Genomic DNA, 19,432 nt, shown 5'->3' on the forward strand with positions numbered 1-19,432 from the left:
GATCTTTGTTTTCACCTTTCTGTAATTTATTTTTTTGTAATAAGTATTATCTTTAGGATAAAAAAAAAGGTTATGTCTAAAAGGATGCATTTGTAATAAGGGGGGGGGAAGAGCCCTTTAAAATCCTTCCTTCAGGTTTCAGCTTTGGTGCTCAAACTTTGGATAAGCTAAGCTATTGAACTGCTGTGGGCCTAAGTTTCCACATCTGTAAAATGAGGCAAATGACAGGACCTACTCCCTTAGTCTGAGAGTCATGTGACAAGATGGGAGCAAACGCACGATACAGCAGACATCAGAGGTTGCCAACTGGTGTGTTTTGTTTGACCTGCGTCGTTGACCTCACAGGTTTCAGTGTGAGTTCGCTACTTTAAAAGTTTGGATAGTGCACAGAGAAATTTGGATTTCCGGCTTCGCTTGGGGGAGGGAAATTAAAAGTACGGTAACACCAGGCCTGACTCCCCTGTTGGCAGCGACCTGAGGGTTAGTGGCTGCCTGGTCTGGTCAAGGTTATTTGTACCAGAATTCTTCAAAGCCCCCACCCACCTGACCCACGACTTCCCTCATTTTACTTGCCTGTCCCATTAGACAAAGGGCAGGGGAGGTGGGGTATGAGGAGTTGAAGGTAGTGGGGGGCTAGGAGTGGAAAAAGAAAGCTTGCCGCATCCCATGGCTGTCACTTGTTTTGTGCGTCGGTTTCCTTTCAATTTGGAGACAGGGTTGCACCTGGTTTAAGGCGCATGGGCCACTAGGATCTTGTGCCCAGCAGGCTGTGTGAACTGGACTGAGTTCATGTTTCTGCCTGGAGGTCAGACCAAAGTCAGCTTGAGCCTGGTGGCTGCGGCCATTATGGTGAAGCATGTAGGGTCACCAGGCCCTCACGCCTCCTCGGTTGCTGGAAGCTGTGGCCCCAAGAGGGATAATACAGCTGCAGCTCCCAGGATCCCTGTGGGACAGGGCAAGCGTGTCCCTGTCCGGCCGACCCACCAGCCACGAAAACAAGTGCACTTGGCGTACTACTGAGGAGGACAGTTTGTTTGTCTTGTTGGTTTATTGGCCTAGAGAGTTGGACACACACACAGATGCGGAGATAAATATTGGTCAGTTTCTCTAAATCTGGGTCCTCACTACATATAGAGCTATAGTCTGTAGAATTCTAAACCTTGCGTGCTGTGGCACAGAACCAGTGGCCTTCCCATTCCTCCGTCACCCCTCTTCCCAGGGAGCATGGGGAAAGAGGGCACAAACTGACAAGACCCGAATGACTTTCAAAAGACGAGATTGCAAAATCCCAAATTTCCAACCTCTGAAATTCACAATATTCAGGTTCCCCAGCTCAGATACATAATTTTTAATCTCCGATTTTGCCACAATCTCATGGATTGCCCAGAACGACCACATTCTGGAAACTATTTTCCTAAATCGTCATTAAAAAAAAAAAAAAAAAAAAAAATGTCTACAATCTCAGTTCTCCCAAAATGTCCACAGTTTTGGAATTTTGACCTGTTCTGAAATTCGAATTGCCCAGTCCACCCTCAACTCCTTCCATTTCCTGTGCCTTTTTGCCTCAGAGGAGTGCAGGTTAAGGATCTAGGGGAGGCAATTAGAGCATCTGCTCCCTGCCTCCGAGGCCTTTCTGTCTCTCTTGTGGTTCCGCTGTGTGTATGTGTGTGTGTGTGTGTGTGTGTGTGTGTGTAGGTGTATATATATATGTGTGTGTAGATATATATATAAAATTTGTGTGTAGATATATATATACGTATTTTTTATTATGTTCCTTTTTCGCAGTTTTTCTAAAGTGCCAGAAACAAGATTTGTGGGAATTTTTTAGTGATTTTTTTTTTTGCATTTTCCCATTTTAAGCATTTTTCCCCCTTAAAAATTGGAACTTGGTACATTCAGTAGGAAACTCTTCACTCGGACTGTGGCCAAGACCAAGAAAAGTGCAAAGAGACAGAGGAGGAGTGGAGGAGTGATACTCCTCCATGGTTAACATTCAGGAGCCTGTCAGAAACCCCCCCCCCCCCTTCCTATATACTAGGAGGGTCAGATGCTCCTGGTCCTTCCCTCGAGCTCACCTCCCTCCAAAAGCCATGGTCTTGCCCTTTCAGCATCGTTGAGAGGGCGGCCATCTTGGCCCCAGAAAACAGTAGCTGGGAAAAAGCTGCCATTTAGGTGACGGCAGCCTTTCCCCTTTTTAAACTGCACTCCTGTAATTCCCATTTGTCAAATTTCCTCCCCCAAACTGGCTCTCCCCTTGTGAGCTGTTTTTATTTGGGGGGGGGGGGGAGGAGGTGGGTGGGATAGGAAATGTTCATCCAATCACAGAGTGGGGACGCCCGGTCATCAAAGAGAATTAGGAGCAAACGTTTCTTCAACTCCCCCGCTGGAAGGAAACATACGGACCCCTGACCAGGGTTAACTAGTGCAAATTAGGGATTAGGGACTGCTTAGGGTCCCTGCACCCCATCCCTAGGCTGGGATCTTTGGGTGTGGGGGACTGAGTCAAAGATGGGGTGTAAGGTGCTATTTTGGAGGAAAAATTGGTGGGGATACCCCAGAGCCCACCAAGGGAGTAGGATGGTTCCCCAAAAACCACCTGGAGTGAATGGTGAGGGAAGCGACACTGGGGAAGATGGAGGTAAAAGTGAGGACGGGAGGTCATGTGCAAATCTTGGGCTTACCCACCCATCCAACCCCCATCACTTTTCTGGCTATTTGGTCTAGTCTGGGAGAAACCATCAGGAAAAAAACACAAAAAACCAGGGAGAAAGTAGATTCTCTTCCCCATCCCATATGGAGCTCCTCCCTCCTGGCCCCCAAATCTGATTTAGCCCAGAAGAGGCCATAGGTAGAGGCAGGAAGAGGTGTGATCTACTCACCTCTTTGCCTTGGAAGAAGAATCTGGGGCTCACTGGATTTGAGGGTCAAGATAGGGCCGAGATTAGTGCTGCCCTGGGCTGGGGAAGTGCTCAGCCGTGGAACAGATGGGTAGCCCTCCCCCCAACACCTCCTTGACCTGGATGGGAAGAGGCCATCTCCAGAGTCTAGGAGAACGAGGAGGAATGTGGAAGATCCAAAGGCATGGAAGCCAAAGAAGGCATGGCGTCTTAACGTGAAGGGAACAGGGACACAGAACCCCACCCCTGGGAAGAATGGAACCTGGAGCCAAGCTCCCAGATGGGTGGGTGTCGGGTATCACAATGGTCTGGTCCAGGCCCTGGGCCACAGAGAATGGAATGTGCTAGGAAGCATCTAGGCAGGGGCTTGGAGAAAGCTGCACAACGAGGGGAGGTCACTAGGCGAGAGAGATGGTTCCCCCCCTCCCCCGGGTTTACGAATCAGGAGGGTGGGTTAGACATTCAGAGCTGGTGGGGGCCGTGAGTAGAGATTCCTAGAAGTATATTGCTCAGTTGCCCCAAGGGCTGAAGAAGGGATGGGGGCTGGCCCTGCCCCTCGCGGAGGCCATTCCCTGGAGGAGAACCGAGAGGGGAACCACCAAAGATCCCTCCCCAGGAGACGGGAAAACTACAATCTCACACAAAGCAGCCTGACCCCTGAGCTCCAGGGGCCCCCAAGTCCCTGCACAAGAGTGTGGAGGGGCTCCCAAGGGGCAGGGAAGCCAGGGAGCTGGTAGTGGCAGGGGGTTCAGGGAGGGTGGCATCTGGTGAAAGGGGGGAGGCGGGCCCAGAGCTCACCCCACATCTCCCTTCTGGGTTCTCTCAAGCCCCGCCCTTTCCCCCTCTCCCTTAGGGGGGACTGGGGGAGGAAGAGTCGGGGGAGGTGGAGTCGGGGGCGTAGGGGGTGCTGCTTGAGGATTGACTGCGTAGCCAAAGACCCCTGGAAGGAAGGGGAGGGCGCCCCCACCCTTCTCGTCAGGTAGGACCATGTTGAGAGCCACCGGGAGTGCGGTCAAGTTGCTGAAGTTATAAGGGTAGGCGGCAAGGAGCTGGGGGCCATAGACCAGTGGGTAGGGCTCGGGGTAGAAGGTGACTTTGGCGGCCCCCATCCCCTCCACGCGGTCCCCCTCCCCGGCCCCCACGGGCCCCTCGCTCCCCGCTTTGCCCCTCCCACCACTAGGTTCCCTGCCGCTCCCGATCAGAGCCAGTGGAAATTCCTGCACGGGCGGATAGGCATAGGTGCCCCCTCCTGCCACCAGCGGGGGCTCCTCACCCCCGGAGATGACAGGGTCCTGGAGAGACGCGGTCTCGGAAGCTTCCTCCGCGGCCGCCCCCCCGCCCCCTGCCTCCCCGCTGGAAGAGGAGACTTGCATCTCCTGGGGGGCCTCCTCCTTGACATCCCCGGGTCTGGTGGCAGCGCTGCCCTTGGAGTAGGCGATGACGGGCGTGGGGGTGCCCCCGGGCCGCTCGGCGGCGTGCCTCTGCGCGTGGCGGCTCAGGGCGGCCGCCGTCTTGCACACCTTGGCGCAGTGAGGGCAGGCGAAGCGGGTGGAGGGCCGCCGGCCGGCCCGGGAGCCGTGCGCGCCGCCTCCGTGCGCCTCCTGGTGCTTGCGCAGCTTCCGCAGGGTGGCGAAGGTCTGGGCGCAGTCCCCGCAGCGGTGCCTCCGCTCGCCCCGGGCGCGCCCCGCGGGGCCCTCGGCCGCCGCCGCCGCCGCCGGGGTGTCCTCCCAGCTCCGGCGCTCCGACTTCTGTCTCCAGCGGGGCTGCCGGCGGCCTCTGGGCAGCGCGCTGCCCCCGGTGCTGCCCGCGCCCGCGGCTCCGGCCTTGCGCTTGGGCTTGTAGGAGTAGTAGGGCCTCCAGAGCTGGTCCTCCCCGCCGGCGCTCGCTTCCTCGTCGTCGTCGTCGTCGTCGTCGTCCTCGTCGTCGTCGTCGTCCTCGTCGTCGTCGTCCTCCTCGCTCTCCTCCACCTCCTCTCCGCTCAGCTCCCCGGGACGCAGGTCAGTCTCTGAGATGCGGCGCTTGACAATGGCCTCCTCCCCGATGCGCACAGTGATCTGACACAGTGGAGGTGGAGCCTGTAGCTGAGAGGGGCCCCGGCCAGGCCCCGCGGGGGGACCCCCACCCCCGCCAATCCCGCCGGCTGGCTTGGCCGTGTAGGTCAGTGTCCTTCCGGCCCGTGGGTTCCGGCCCTTGGCCTCCTCCGTGGCTGTGGCCGGCCCCGCGGCTGTGGCCGGGCTGCCCGCCGTGGCGGGGCTGGTCGGTGTGGCTGCAGGCTGAGGGGGAGGAGGCGGGTACTCACGTTTTTTGGGGGGCCTCGGGGGAGCGGTGTAAGTGATGACCGAGGCAGCCTGGGCTCCCCCGGTGCTGGCCGGGCCCCCCCCTGCTCCACCACCGCTCCCGCCCCCGTGCACAATGACCGAGGGAGCCGGGTGGGCAAAAGTGATAACAGAGGGTGGGGGGCCGGGCTGGGGGGCGGGTGGGGGGCCGGGTGGGGGGCTGGCAGGCATTGCTACGGGGGCCGGCGTGTTGAGGCTTGGAGAAAGGGGGGCCTCGGGGGCTCCCTGGCTGTAGGTCTTATAGGGTCGCTTGGCTGCCCGCATGGGGAGCAGGCGGTACAGCTTGAGGGTATTGAGCTTGGGCTTGTAGCCTCCATTGGGCGTCTTCTCACTGGCTAAGAGGCCGGGGCTAATGCCATGGAAGGCTCGCTGGTGGGTCTTCAGGTTATAATAAGTGACAAAGGTCTCCCAGCAGAAGATGCACTGGTACCTGGGCCGGGACAGCAGGGAACAGGGCGGGGACAGAGACGCTGGAGTCAGGGGCCCGGCAGCCAGGGCCTCAGCTTCCCACGTCCTCCGCTCAGACCTAGAACTCCCCCGGCCTTTCCCTCGCGCTCCTTTCCTGCTGCCTGTCCTATCCTGCCAGCTTCCGGGGAGCAACACCCCCCCACTCGTCCTAGCTCAGGGCCCCCCCCCCCCCCCCGAGTGGCTGGGAGTCACCAGGCCCCAGCTGCTCCATCTGTGAACCGGGAATAAGCACGCACCTCGCCTAACTCACAGCTCCGGGGACAGAACGGGGACACGTCTTATGAACGGGGACGTATTACGGAGATACGTGTCACAACTACTGGACAGGCCTGCGCTCCCCACAGTCTTGTCCTGGGAGGACAGCTTCTTCTGCCCTCCTCGGCCTCGGGCACAGTACCGGGCCCCACCCCACCCGGGGCATCTGGGGGCACTGGTGAGCATTCGCGGAGGGAGCGGAGGCAGGGGGGAGGCAGGTGCGTGAGCGACCACGAGCAGGCGAGCAGGGGCGAGTGGGTGAGCAGGCCAGCCTCTTGGTGACTCTCTCGGCCCCCCCTCCTTCCCTTGTCAGTGGTCCGCGCGCGCGCGCGCGCGCGGCCTCCTGACCCTGCGCTGCCACCCGCGCCCCGATCTCCAGGACCCCCCACGCTCACCTGCGCTCCCCAGTGTGCCACACCTCGTGCTTGGTTCGGTACTCAGCCAGGGCGAACACCTTCTCACAGTAGCGGCAGGGGTACTTCCTCCGCCAGGAGTGCACGTTGCTGTGCCGCTTCAGGCTGGACAGGGTCACGTAGGAACGCTCGCAGGCCGCGCACACGTACAGCACGTGGCCACCCACCACCTTCACCACGTGCTCAGGGCCACCTCGGAAGCCCACCGGCGGGGGCAGGGCTGAGGCATCCACTCCCGCAGGACCACTGGGGCCGGAGCCCCCGGGGCCCAGCCCCGCAGGCCCTCGAGGGCCGGCCCCCCGTCGGCACTGCGCCTCATGGGTCTGCAGCCGCTTGGGATGGATGAAGCTCTTCCCACATCGGGGGCAGGGGAGGGGCCGCCGGGACAGCGGGGGCTGGGATTCAGAGGCCTGGGCCTCGGCCCTGTCGCCCTCCCAGTCCCCGGCCGGCCTAGGCCGGGGCCCGAAGCTGTCGTCTTCAGCCTGCGAGCTGGCCATGGGGGCTGGGGCAGGAGGTATCCAGGCATCGCCTCCCTCCCCCAGGCCCTGCAGGCGGGAGATGCCCAGACGCCGCCCCAGAGCCCCGATCTCTGCCACCGCTGCCCCGTCCCCTCCGCCGCCTGGGAGTGCGAGCCGGGCGCTATAGATGAAGTTGAGGACATCAGAGAAGGCGGCGGCCGGGACCCCCGGCAGCTCCAGGACCCGGGGTGGGGAGGAAGTGGGGGGTGAGGCCGGAGGGGGAGAAGACGAGGAAGAGGAAGAAGACGAGGAGGAAGAGGAAGAAGAGGAGGACGAGGAGGACGAGGAGGAGGAGGAGGAGGAGGAAGAGGCAGCTGTGGTGGTGGCCGGGTTGGGGGCAGGGCCCCCAGTCACTGGTGGGAGGGGCAGCGGAGCCGAAGCAAGCAGGGCCTCTCTGAAGAAAGGACTAGACGCGGCCAGGACACTGCGGTGCGCGGGGAACTTGGTGTCTCCAGCTATGAGGGTGACGTCACAGAAGAGGCCACGGAGCCGCTGCTCGTTGAGCTGGCGCAAGACGGCGGGGGCGTGGGACGGGTCCGTCACCTCTGCTGGGGGGGGCATGGCGCCAGCCTAGACAGACGAGAACAGGAAGGGGGGGGTGAGCGGGGAGGGCAGTGGAGGCTGTTGGTCAGAGACCAGTGGGAGGCTGACGACCTTCCGCTCACAGAAGGCAGGGGTTAATCTTAGCCACGCGAGTCTGGCGGCCATCTCACAGTAGTACGTCAAACCTCTGGGGCTGGAAGAGGCTAGGAATGGCTCAGGTCACGATGAAGGTCAAGGGTGAAAGCCTCCAAAGCCACAGACAGAGGGGAAAGCAGTGGCCACTTCTCTCCTGGCGGGAGGAAGAGGGAGCCCCCACGGGGACTGGTGACCCCTTCACAGGACGCCCGCGTCTAGAAAAACATGACTGCCCTTGCCTCCCGTCCGACTTCTCCCAGCCTCAGACTCTCGCAACGTCTCACCTGAGGGCACAGTCAACATGGAGCAGAGCGGGGGCTGGCTCAGCGAGTCCCTTCTGTGGGGCCTCTTCCTTCTGCGGAGACACAGAAACCGTGTTCTCAGGAAGGGAGCCGGGAAGGAAAGGACCCCAGGAGGGGGGGGGAGTGGCCACAGCACTTGGGGTCAAAGAGGACGCCCGGGGCTGCTCTGGAGACCCGGACCCTTCCGGGGACCTGTCAGGTTATTTGTCTAACCGCATCCGATTGGACCTAGGAGGTCACACGCAGATAATTGCAGACCCCTGCCTGCTGGCCCAGAGTACAGGCACAAGGCAATTTGCATAGTCCCAATTCACCTCAAAACAACACGACGGCAGTGGCGTAGTTCAGTCCCATAGGTCCAGGGGAGCCTCTCGGATCAGTCTCAAGTCCCTTTGGCCCAATCTTCGGGGCTCAAAGAAAATCAAAGATTTGCATGTTGTCTTTCATTATAAGAGTCTCATTTCCACATCAAAATAGATTTGCTAGAGCTTTTTTTTTTCATTGGACCAAACTGCTAGATATTCCACTTAGGAGAGGACTGCACACACGCGCACGCGTGCGCACACACACACACACACACACACACCAGGCCCACAAATCTTACAGGGGGTTTCTGGTGCCAGGTGACCACCAAAGACCATGGGTTCATACATACGTGCCAGCTCGCTGCCGTCTCTGGAGGGCACTGGAAAAAGGCCGCCAGACCGAGAGTGAGGAGGCTTGGGTCCCACTCCTTACTCTGAAAGCTGGTGGCTTTGGGACTTTGGCTTAAAAGGGGGGGAGAGAAAGACACCCCCTACCTCACCTCTTGCTAGAAGGCTCATCCGAAAGGAATAGCAGGCACCCCAAATTTGAGCCGTTGTGGTCACCGCACAGAAAGCACCCCACAGCCACTGTGGGCACAGTCAGGGCTTTGGGGGCCCATTTTTCAGTTGAAGATCCAAGTTCCAGAGCCGTACGGTGACATAGCCAAAGTCACACACAGCTGATAATAACCGGAGGCGGGGGGGCTGGCGCTGATCACAGAGCCAGACCTACGGACCCGAGGGCAGAGCTCTGGGCCCCTCATCCACCCTGCATGAAACCCAGGAACACTCTCCTTCCAAATGCCCTGGGTCACACACGTCCTCTGAGATATACCGCATCTGGGGTTCCTCATTACCCGCCCCCAAAGGCTCTTTAGCATCTGGGCTGAAAGGCCTCCCTGCCACAGCCCACTTCATGCTCTGATTCCTCCTGGAGGAGGAAGGTGGCAATGGGGGGGGGGGGTGATATTCAAAAGTTCTAACAGCCCCAAGTGCTAGGCACACAGCAGTACTGGGCCAGGTGTTCCCCGTAACATTGCCACATTGCACGGGGGTCGGGAATCCTGCAGAAGCGCCCCTGCCCCCGCCAGCCGCCCTGCGTGTGGCCTGGGGTCCAGTTCTGGCTGTAAAGTGACAAGAGAGGAGGCTTCCCACTCCCTTCCAAGGTAGCCACTGGCCCCCTGGGACCCTTAAGATCCAGTACCTTCCTTGTATTACCTCCTCTCCTCCTCATCACTATCCTACAAGGTAGTGCTTAGCTCCCCCATTTTAAAGATTTTAAGTAATCCCTACACCCAACGTGGGGCTCGAACTCACAACTCTGAGGTCAAGCGTTGCATCGACTGAGCCAGCCAGGCGCCCTGGCTTCCCCATTTTTAATGGACAGGCTTGAGCTAGAGATGTGTGGCCAGTTAGTAGGAGGGCTGAAATCTGATACCAGAAAAGTGTGGTGAAAAGTCTGTATTCTGGGGGCGCCTGGGTGGTTCAGTTGGTTAAGTGTCCGACTTCAGCTTGGGTCATGATCTCACAGTTCATGGGTTCGAGCCCCACATCAGGCTCTGTGCTGAGAGCTCAGAGCCCGGAGCCTGCTTCGGATTCTGTCTCTCTCTCTCTCTCTCTCTCTCTCTCTCTGCCCTTGCCCCTGCTCACGCTCTCTCTCTCTCAAAAATCAATAAACATTAACAACAACAACAACAACCCCAAAAAACAAAGCCGGTGTTCTGGACTATAGCCCCTCATGATGAAGGACCAGTTTATAGCTGTGATATTTATGATACAATAAAAAATACGTACATAATTGGTCTTCATCCCCATTCCTGACACAGAGCTCCTCAAACTCCTCTAATTTCCCAAGTGATAAGCGTTCTGGGAGCATCTTTGTTGCTAACATTTGGTGGTTGACCCTGAGCCCTGACACAGAGCTCCTCAATCCCTTGGAATTTCCTGGGTGACAGGAGCGTCTTTTGTTCTAATGAGGTGACCTTGGTAGTCTCCTGGAAAGCTTCGGGATGGGGGCCGGTCACCAGAAATACCAAACCATGAGTGGAAGCTTGAAACGTTCAGCCCACATCCATCCGCCACGGAGGGGAGAGGGGCTGGGGACTGAGTTAATCACAGATCGTGACTACTTGCTGAGGCTTCCATGAAAATCTCTAGCCTGTGGGGTTCAGAGAGCTTCTAGGTCGGTGAACATCCATGGGACAGGAGGGTGGTGAACCCCAGCCCGGGGAGACGGCAGGTCCTGTGCTCAGGGCCTCTCCAGATTTCGCCCTATGTATCTCCTTCGTTTGGCCGTTCGCCTGTCATTACCGTATCCTTAATTATACAATAAACCGGTAAACCCTAAGTAAGCGTCTCCCTCCGTTCCATGAGCCACCCTGGCAAATTTTCAAAGCTGAAGGGGGGGGGCCACGGGAAACCCCGATTTACAGCTGGTCAGAGGCCCAGGCTTGTGGGTGACTGACATCCGAAGCGGGTGGGACTCACGGGACTGAGTCCTTAACCTGTGGGATCTGACGGTACCTCCAGGGAGACAGGGTCAGAATTGAGCTGAGCTGCAGGACGCCCAGCTGGCGTCAGAGCCTTGGTCGGTGTGGGAAAACCCCACGCATTTGCTGTCGCCAGTGTTGTGAGGAGAGTGGATAGAAAAACAGCACCCGCTAGGGCCCCCGCCGGCCCATCTAGTACCTTTGTGAAAACGAGAGGAAGGGAAAAAAATTCAAGGAGGGGCCCCTTCCTCCGGAGGTAGCAGGCCTGTCTGTACAGGCAAGCATGACAGAAGTTCAGTTCCAGCCCCCACGGCCCCCCTCGGCCAGGCCTGGCCACCTGCACGGGCACGCGGGCTTGGTGCCTCCTGAGGCGTAGCTGTGTGCCGCCTGCCAAAATGCTTGGACGAGGCCCGTGAGGGCTTCTTAGAACCACGGAGGTCCCAAGCTGGCCTGGCCCTCAGCGACCGGCCGGACGCATCGTCATCATCATGGAACCTGCAGCTGCCGTGTGTGACATCCTTATGTGAGGGGCACGGTGCTAAGCATTTTATCTGCACTCGAGTGTCATTTCGACACTTGCAAGGCCCCCAGATGGCCGCAGCGGGGGCTATCGTCAACCCCGCTGTCCAGAGGAGGAAACTGAGGCTTGAAATACGCCAACCCCCTCACCTGGGAGTGGAGAGAACGCGGTGCCGGGGGGGGGGGGGGGGGCGACCTGCCCCTGGTCTCGGGGTTTGGACCCAGCTCCCCGGAGTTCAGCCGCTACCCTACGAGGTTTGACGGGAGGTGAAGATGGCACTTACGTGACCCGGGGCCGGTCGCTTCACCCCTCCGTATCTCAGTTTCCTTGTCTGTAGGGCGGGGATAAGGAGCGGTTCCCACTTGGCCGGGTGGCGAGGACGAATGCGCTCCTGGCCGGCAGGACCCAGGGCAGTACTAGGTACTAGGTACGTGCTGAAAGTCCAGTTAATGCTGGTTCTTTTTATCTCGGAACTCAGTCCCGGAAAATGGGGGGCGGGGGCAGGGGGAAGCCATAGAGAAGAAATTCAGCTTCATGGGCAGTTTGGCGGCCCTGTGGTTTTTTAGTTTTTTGTTTGTTTTCACGGGTCCCTCCACTCTTGACCAGCTGTGTGATCTGGGCGGCGTGACTGACGTGGGGCTCTGTGCACCGCCACCAGACGCGCTCTGTCTCTTGCTGTCCCCCCTGCCCAGAATGTTCTTCCCTCGGGCAGCCCCGGGCCTCGCCGCCCCACCTCCTTGAAGCCTTGACTCAAGTCACCATCTCCTGGAGGCCTTGGTGGCCACCCCCACCTCCCCAGACTTCCTACCCCCTCCCTTCCCCCTTCTCCTTGGCACTTAGCAAGGCGTACTATTCATGTGTTTCTAGAACGTAAGCTCCAAGGGAGAGAGATTCTTACTGCTGTTTTCACTGCTGTCACCAGTGCTTAGGCCGGTGCCTGGTACAAGGGGAGATTTAAAATTGGTGAATGAACGAATCTGCCTTCTTCAGGGTCTTCCTGGGGTCTGTCCACCCCCAGGAAAGGAGCCGTCCCTCAGTGCCAGACGGAGCTGGCCAGCAGCCGGGATGACGCATATAACTCGACCCCTTCCGGGGCCCTCACGCTTTGCCTGATAGACTTCCAGTGCTTTCCGTGGGCAGTCTCACTGAACGACTTCCTCAAAACAGCCACCCAGAGTCAGTATTTATATGATCCCAGTTTGACAGATGAGGAAACCGAGGCTCGTGGAGGGGCACGTCCTGCTCAAGGTCACACAGCTTGTGAGCACCAGAGTCAGAATTCAAATCTGGGCTTATGTGAACCCAGATGCTAAATCTTTTCCCCCTGCCACGGCCCTGATCCTGCTCTGGAGGGGCCTACGGCTGGCCGGCGGGTTACAGAAATCACAGAAGGGCTCACGTGCTGAGTGCTAACTGTGTCACGACTGACCCCGCCCTTTCCTCCACTCCCCGCATCCAGCCGTCACCAGGCTGGGTCGGATCTGCGGCCGAGCTCGGGAATGGCTCTGGAAACCTTCCCTTCAACCCGCCTCTGGCCCCTGAGCAAGCTCAGGCCCCAGTTAACACTTGCGTGGCCCAAGGCTCTTCTCCCGCCTCCAGGCCTCCTCTCACTGACGGTCCGCGTCCCCAGAAACCTCCGCTGGTCTCCATTCACTCGGGAATGAGGTTCAGATTCCTCAGCCAGACACTCAAGGGTCCAATTCCAATCTTCCTTTCCAATCTTGCCCGGTGTTGGACTCCCCTCAAGCACCCAGGGCGCTCCCCCCCCCACCCCCCAACGCGCCCCACAGCCCCTTGCCTTTACCCTCCTGGCATAAATGCAACCTTCCCTAACCTCTTCCCCAAAGCCCTCCAAAATGTGCAGATGTAATTCAAATGCCACCTCCCTCTCGGCCCTCCCTGACCCACAGGGCAAGGACAATCCCTCCTGTGCCTGGCTTATCAACATTCTGTGCCCCCATGGCCGGCACCCAGCAGCAGATATTAGATTAGGTTCTCACTCCCAAGGCCAGGACTGTCCGAGTCACTGTCTCAGCACACTGATCTTCCGACACGACACCGATTGGTACAGGTACTAAATTCTGGAGAGACTGGGGAGAAGTGTGTGTGTGTGTGTGTGTGTGTGTGTGTGTGTGTGTGTGTGTAGGTGGGGGGTGCACAGAGAGGCCCGCAGAAAGCTTCAGAAAGGCAGCAGAAAACAGTGTATAAGCACACAGGATCTAGAAGCTGACTGCCAGGGTTCAAATCCAGCTTTACCTCTTAGCAGCTGAGTGACTTTGAGCAAATTACTTAACTTCTCTGGGCCTCAGCTGTCCCATCTGAAAAAGGGGGGTAATCAGGACACCTACCTCCATGGGGGTTTGCAGAGAGTAAATGAACGATCATATGTGAAAGCACAGAGGACAGCGTCCTGGTACACAGCGAGCGCCAAATACGGGCTTACTACTATTGTCATCAGCCAAGCCCCGAGGAGGGGACCCCCAGCGGCTGGCACAGGCGTAGCCCCCAAACCGTAGCTACTTACCAGGTACATCTCCCATAGTGCCACTTACGCCCCTGTTGGAAGATAGGCAGGGCAGGTAATTAGCCCCATTTTACAGATGAGGACCTGAGGCTCACTCGGGCAAAGTGCCGGTGAGGTCGGTGAGGTCGAGGCAGGGCCAGAACTCCTCACTCCCAGGCCTCCTTCCCCCCGACCAGGCCACGGTGCACCTGTTGTTCAGGCCTCACACAGCAGACAGCACCCCCCACTCCCATCTGACAAGAGGGCCCCCGCTATGGTGCCCTCCCCACCCACCCCCTGCACAATCACCCTCCCCCCAGCCAGGCCAGGCACAGCACACACACACACGCACACACGCACACACGCACACACGCACACACACATCTACAGAAGGGCCCAGGCACCAAAGGTGAGGAAAACCTGTTCTGAGCAATCTGCCTAGCGAGCGAATTCCATTCCCAGACCCCTCCACAGTGGCGGGAGCGGCCCAGTGTGCGTCACAGAGAGCAGGAAAAGCAGAGATCCCCGCCAGGGGGGCAGAGAGAGGGTGAAGCAGGAGGAGGGGACTGCAAACTTCGTGTTTCTTTTTCCTTTCAGTGACAAGAGTCACACCCGGCCTTTACGTAAACACGGCCAAGAAGGCGCTGCGTCCCAGCTTGGTTTCCTTGCGGCCGCCAGGCCTCTCCTCCCGGTGACCCTGACACGCCGGGCGGGCCGTTGAGGGGCCAAGCGCTCAGACCCTGCACGGGGACCAGCTGGGCCACCCGACAGCTCCCAGGCCTGCCCTTGTCTGCCCCATATTTATCTCCCGGCCTTCCTCCTCCCGTATCCCCACAGCAGCCTCACGCGGCCACTCCAGCGCGGAAGGCAGGCTGCACACAAGGCTGGCGGCTGATCTCTCCAGTCTGAGGCCCACATTGCCCTTGTCACGCCACCTCCCTCCCCACAAGTGTTTTCTGACCAGCTCGCCTCCTGGTCCAACAGCACGGACGGGCTCCCACAAACAACGTCACAAAAGAATCCCATAGAGAACGTTATAAACACACAGCCTTCCCCTCGCTCGGCTGCCCACGATCCCATAAACACAACCTGCACTTTCCACACACACCGCCCCCCCCAGCCCCTCGCACGCCGGTGCCCGCTGCCCCACAAGTACCTGGGACACACCCTGGGGGCCCCCACTCCCCACAGATCCTCGGGACCTGAGTTCTAGACGTGCTCTCCACTTACAACTCACTCCACACACAGACACACAAACCCAACCTGCGGGGGGGGGGGGGGGGGGCGACCTCGCTGACACCGGACCACACCTCAGCAGGGCCACAGAAAGGGGACCCGGACGAGACGCCTTCTGACTCAAAGGTACACAACCGCCCCCTCCAAAGGGGCGCGCGTGCACGCTGCACTCTGGTGCCCTCCACAAGCACGCACACTAACCACGACAGCTATGCAGAAAACAACAGTTCAGAAATAGTTCATGTGTACAGCAAAAGACACATACGTGCAAGAAAACACACGCGGGTCTCAAACCTACAGAAAACCACCCATCTGACAAACTCCGCATGTATCATTGCCCCGCGCCCCAATGCGGACCTGTCACCCAAAGCCACCGGGCCGCATCTTGTAATTCTGCCCCCCACACCATCGGACGCCCCTCCACGAGGCTTCCTGTCCCCGTGGCCCACGGAGGGCCCTACCCGGACCCCTGGCTGCCGGACCAGCAAACAGTGGTGCCCAGGACAGGTTTACCTTGCCCCACAACACAGCAGGAGATACACAATCTCCAGGACTCACAGCCACGACCCTGCCCCGACGGCACGATGGCTCCGGGGCCCCTGCCCGCCCCGCGCACCCCGCACACCCCAACTCTGGGGCGCTGGGCGGCCCACCCCTCCCCCTCTCCGCCTGGCTCCTACGCCATCGCCCTCCCGGCAGCTTGCAGCGCCGGCCCGGGCTCACACCCGCCCCACCCCACCCCCAACCTGCCCCACGGGGGGGAGGGGGGCACCGGGCTGCAGAATTAACCCTTCCGAAGGGGAGGGCGCGGGGCCCCCCTCCCCGGCCCCGGGCGATCGCGCCCCCCCCTCCACCGGCCGCCGCCGCCGCCGCCGCCGCCGCCGGACCGGCCGCCGCACCGGGGCCCCCTTAGCCGCCCCCCAGCGCCGCGCGCGCCTGGAGGCGGGGCTAGGCTCAGCCCCCGACCCCGGAGCCCCCAGGTCAACCCCAAAGGGAGCGGTCGCGGCGCGGGGCGCGGCCCGGGCCCCCGCGGCGCCGGGCAGCGGGGAGGGGGCCCGGCTGTTGGCTCCGGTCCGCCCTGGCCCTGCCCGGTTCGCCCCGGGGCCCACCTGACTGCGATGGCGCCGAGTCCGCCAGGCCCGGCTCATCCCCGTGGCCGCCCCCGGCCGCTCCGCTCTCGCCCGCCTCCAGCTCCGGCTCCGGCTCCGGCCCCGGCCCCCCCAGCGCCCGGCCCCGGCCCGGCCCCGCCGCCGCCGCCGCCGCCGCCGCTGACATCATCGGCTCCCCCCGCCCCGGTCCTACCCCCACCCCCACCCCCGGAAACAGTACCCCCCCAGCGCCGCCGCCGCCGCCGAGAGGAGGCCGGCGCAGCGCAGCCGACACCGACGCAGGGCTCCGGGCTCGGGCTCCGGGCGAGCGCGCCCGACGGCCTCGGCCCGGACCGATCGCGGGACGGGACCCGCGCGGCGCAGGGCCGCCGGACGGGCGGGCACCGAGCGGGCGCGGGGCTGGCTGCGGCACCCCCGCCGGGCCGCACGACCACCCGCCGCCTAGCGAGGGACGCCCCCCTCCCTCCCGCCCCCTGCACGCCCTTCACTCGGCGGGGCACAGCGCCCGGAGCACGCACACCCTCTCCGCGGACACACAACATGGCAGGCTCGCGATCCGGCCGGGTGGGTCCCTCAGACCCGGGCTCAGCACACGCACAGGGGCAGCCCCGGACACACGCACGTGCCCACCCACCCTTCCCAGAAACGCGCAGGGACCCCCACCAGGCCGCGGCCCGGGCAGGCCCCAGCCCTAAGGAGCAGACACACGTAAATGACTACCAGTGCAGACGACCACGAAGCTTGGTATTTTGTCCCCACCGGCAGAAATATCCACATCTATCTACTTCTGCGTAAATGCAGAGGCCCTGGTGTGCGCCTCCCGGGGCGGCACCGACAAAACACCAGGTGAAAGCACACACAAGAAACACATTCCTGAAACTCCAGAGGGACAGTCCCAGAGACTCCTCCCTGGTGTTCAAAAATCCACAACTCGGGGGAGACAGAGCGGTCGGCCCTCAGCTCCCTCCCGCAAAACCTTTCTTTGGAAACAAGGTGAGACATAAACGGGTTCATTTAAAACCAAACAAGTCTCATCACAGAGCTACTCCTCCAGAGAAAAAGAGAAGGAGGCCCACTTCGGAGGCGCAGAGACAGACACAAAGCAAGCAGGGCTGGAGACCACGAGAGAAACTAGGCCCACCCCCACCCCACCCCTACCCCACCCCCACCCCTGCCTCAGGAAGGTTCCAGGGGAGAACCTCCCACCCCCACCTCAGGAAGGTTCCAGAGAAGAACCCCGCTCCCGCTCCATCCAGGTCACAAGGGCTGGAGCTCCGAAGGGCCCAGGCCCCCTGAGCCAGGCATAGAGGAGGAGGTCCGAGCAAAGATGGTGAGTGCTGGGGTCAGGGAGACAGAGCCCCCTTCCCTGTGGCTCCTGGCTGCTCCCTTTGGTCTCTTCCCCCCCAAACTTCCCAGCTGTGCTAGAGACACCCCCAAATGAAACTCACAATGGTGTACCCAGATGTCCCTGGAACCTGTGACATCACACGGACCGCACGGCATCTGAGGCTGCCTCCCCTTCCCCAGACCAACAGGGCACCCCCCCCCCCCCCCCGGGTCCTCCTTTTCTTCTCTCAGGAATTTACCCAGAGAAACACGATGCCCCTGGCCCGCTCACCCCCTGCTTCCTGCTTTAGAGGCCCAGGGCCCACGCTGCATCCCCTCATCCACGTTCAGGCCCTTTCCAGCTCCCAAGAGCTCCTCAGCGAGACGGCCCGCCCCTCTACGGTCCCGAGAGACGGGTCCCACAGCCCAGCCTGGCGTTCGCCCTGCCCCCGGTGCCCCGGGCTACGGCTGCCCTAATGCCCGAGCTCCTTTCTCCCTGACAGGCCGGCAGTCACCCCTGCTTCAACCTGCCCGACTTCGCCCAGCCCTCGCCGCCCTCCACTCCGCCCAGCCTCCCCTCGCACCAGCGCTGCCGGCCCTCCGATGCCACCAAGGGCCTGCTTGTGGCCCTGCTGGGTGGGGGCCTGCCCGCTGGCTTCGTGGGCCCCTTCTCTCGTATGGCTTACCAGGCTTCCCACTTCCCCTCGCTGGAGCTGCTCATCTGTCGATGTCTCTTCCACCTCCCCATTGCCCTACTACTAAAACTGCGCGGCGACCCTCTGTTGGGACCTCCCGACGTCCGGGCCCGGGCCTGCCTCCACGCCCTGCTCAACGTCCTCAGCATCGGATGTGCCTACAGTGCGGTTCAGGTGGTGCCGGCCGGCAACGCTGCCACGGTCCGCAAGGGCGCTTCCACAATGTGCTCTGCCCTCCTCTCCCTCTGCCTCGAGAGCCAGGGTCTCAGCGGTTACGACTGGTGTGGCCTGTTGGGCAGCACCCTGGGACTCATCATCATTGTGGGACCGGGACTAGGGACACTGCAGGAGGGGACCACGGGCCTCTACACCGCCCTGGGCTACGTGCTCGCCTTCCTGGGCGGCCTGGCGCTGTCGCTGGGGCTGCTGGTCTACCGCTCTCTGGACTTCCCCTCTTGCCTCCCGACGGTGGCCTTCCTGTTTGGCTTGGTGGGGCTGGTGGGCTCTGTGCCAGGCCTCTTTGTACTGCAGACCCCCGTGCTGCCCAACGACCCTCTGAGCTGGAGCTGCGTGGGGGCGGTGGGGATCCTGGCCCTGGTCTCCTTTGTGTGCGTGAGCTACGCGGTCACCAAGGTCCACCCGGCCCTGGTGTGCGCCGTCCTGCACTCCGAGGTGGTGGTGGCCCTGATGCTGCAGTACTACGTGCTCTATGAGACAGTGGCACCTTCTGACATCATGGGGGCAGGGGTGGTGTTGGGTAGCATTGCCATCATCACCGCCCAGAACCTCAGCTGTGAGAAGGAAGGGCAGGTGGAGGAGTGACATCGGACTTGAGAGCCTGGGGGTTGGGGCGGGGGTGGGGGGGGAAGGGGGAAATAGAAGGAGAAGGAGAGACTGGCAGGCAAGCAGGGGAGGGCACGTGACCGGGAAAGAACTGGAGATGGGAGAGGGGCACCCCTTGGGAGTCAAGGGTGACCTGGGGACTCAGCGGAGAAGGGACTGTCTGGAAGAGCTGGGACGAGCGTGGGGATCAAGAGATGTGGAGTCTAGGGGCGCCTGGGTGGCGCAGTCGGTGAAGCGTCCGACTTCAGCCAGGTCACGATCTCGCGGTCCGTGAGTTCGAGCCCCGCGTCGGGCTCTGGGCTGATGGCTCGGAGCCTGGAGCCTGCTTCCGATTCTGTGTCTCCCTCTCTCTCTGCCCCTCCCCCGTTCATGCTCTGTCTCTCTCTGTCCCAAAAATAAATAAAAAAAAAACGTTGGAAAAAAAAAATTTTTTTTTTAAATAAAAAAAAAAAAAGAGATGTGGAGTCTAGGCTGGGGCTTGGGGATCAGGACGTGCCTGTGGGGTAAGTAAGGTCTGAGGAGCACATCAAAGGGGTGAG

The 19,432-nt window shown here is 60.7% G+C and overlaps 2 protein-coding genes across 5 annotated transcripts; one reads left to right on the forward strand and one right to left on the reverse strand.

The window, feature by feature from the left end:
• Positions 1-1,029: 1,029 nt before the first annotated feature.
• On the reverse strand, positions 1,030-16,161 carry ZBTB4 (zinc finger and BTB domain containing 4). Of its 4 annotated transcripts, XM_058704392.1 has the most exons (6): positions 16,030-16,139; positions 13,706-13,737; positions 8,182-8,277; positions 7,850-7,920; positions 6,352-7,457; positions 1,030-5,663 (listed from the first exon to the last, which is right to left on the reverse strand). In XM_058704392.1, the coding sequence occupies exons 5-6, from the start codon at positions 7,446-7,448 to the stop codon at positions 3,692-3,694; spliced, it is 3,069 nt and encodes a 1,022-aa protein (XP_058560375.1). In that variant the 5' UTR covers positions 7,449-7,457; positions 7,850-7,920; positions 8,182-8,277; positions 13,706-13,737; positions 16,030-16,139; the 3' UTR covers positions 1,030-3,691. The 4 variants fall into 4 exon arrangements, with proteins under 4 accessions (XP_058560375.1, XP_058560376.1, XP_058560374.1 ...); XM_058704393.1 differs by lacking the exon at positions 13,706-13,737 and having other exon boundaries at positions 8,182-8,269; positions 16,030-16,142; XM_058704391.1 differs by lacking the exon at positions 13,706-13,737 and having other exon boundaries at positions 16,030-16,140.
• SLC35G6 (solute carrier family 35 member G6) lies at positions 15,505-19,095 on the forward strand. Its single transcript, XM_058704898.1, has 4 exons — positions 15,505-15,631; positions 16,247-16,473; positions 17,165-17,359; positions 17,859-19,095. Exons 1-4 carry the CDS (start codon positions 15,505-15,507, stop codon positions 18,870-18,872), a joined length of 1,563 nt encoding a protein of 520 aa, XP_058560881.1. The 3' UTR covers positions 18,873-19,095.
• Positions 19,096-19,432: the final 337 nt, after the last annotated feature.

Source organism: Neofelis nebulosa, chromosome 16 (genome assembly GCF_028018385.1).
Source record: "Neofelis nebulosa isolate mNeoNeb1 chromosome 16, mNeoNeb1.pri, whole genome shotgun sequence".
Classification (NCBI taxonomy): domain Eukaryota; kingdom Metazoa; phylum Chordata; class Mammalia; order Carnivora; family Felidae; genus Neofelis; species Neofelis nebulosa.

Coding starts and splice junctions, on each gene's coding strand:
- ZBTB4 (XM_058704394.1), bottom strand. CDS start 7,448: ATGCCCCCCCCAGCAGAGGTGACGGACCCGTCCCACGCCCCCGCCGTC. Junction 5,664..6,351: donor TGGCACACTGGGGAGCGCAG/GTGAGCGTGGGG, acceptor GTCCCGGCCCAG/GTACCAGTGCATCTTCTGCT.
- SLC35G6 (XM_058704898.1), top strand. CDS start 15,505: ATGGCTCCGGGGCCCCTGCCCGCCCCGCGCACCCCGCACACCCCAACT. Junction 15,632..16,246: donor CCCGGCAGCTTGCAGCGCCG/GCCCGGGCTCAC, acceptor CCCCGGAAACAG/TACCCCCCCAGCGCCGCCGC. Junction 16,474..17,164: donor GCACGACCACCCGCCGCCTA/GCGAGGGACGCC, acceptor GAGAGAAACTAG/GCCCACCCCCACCCCACCCC.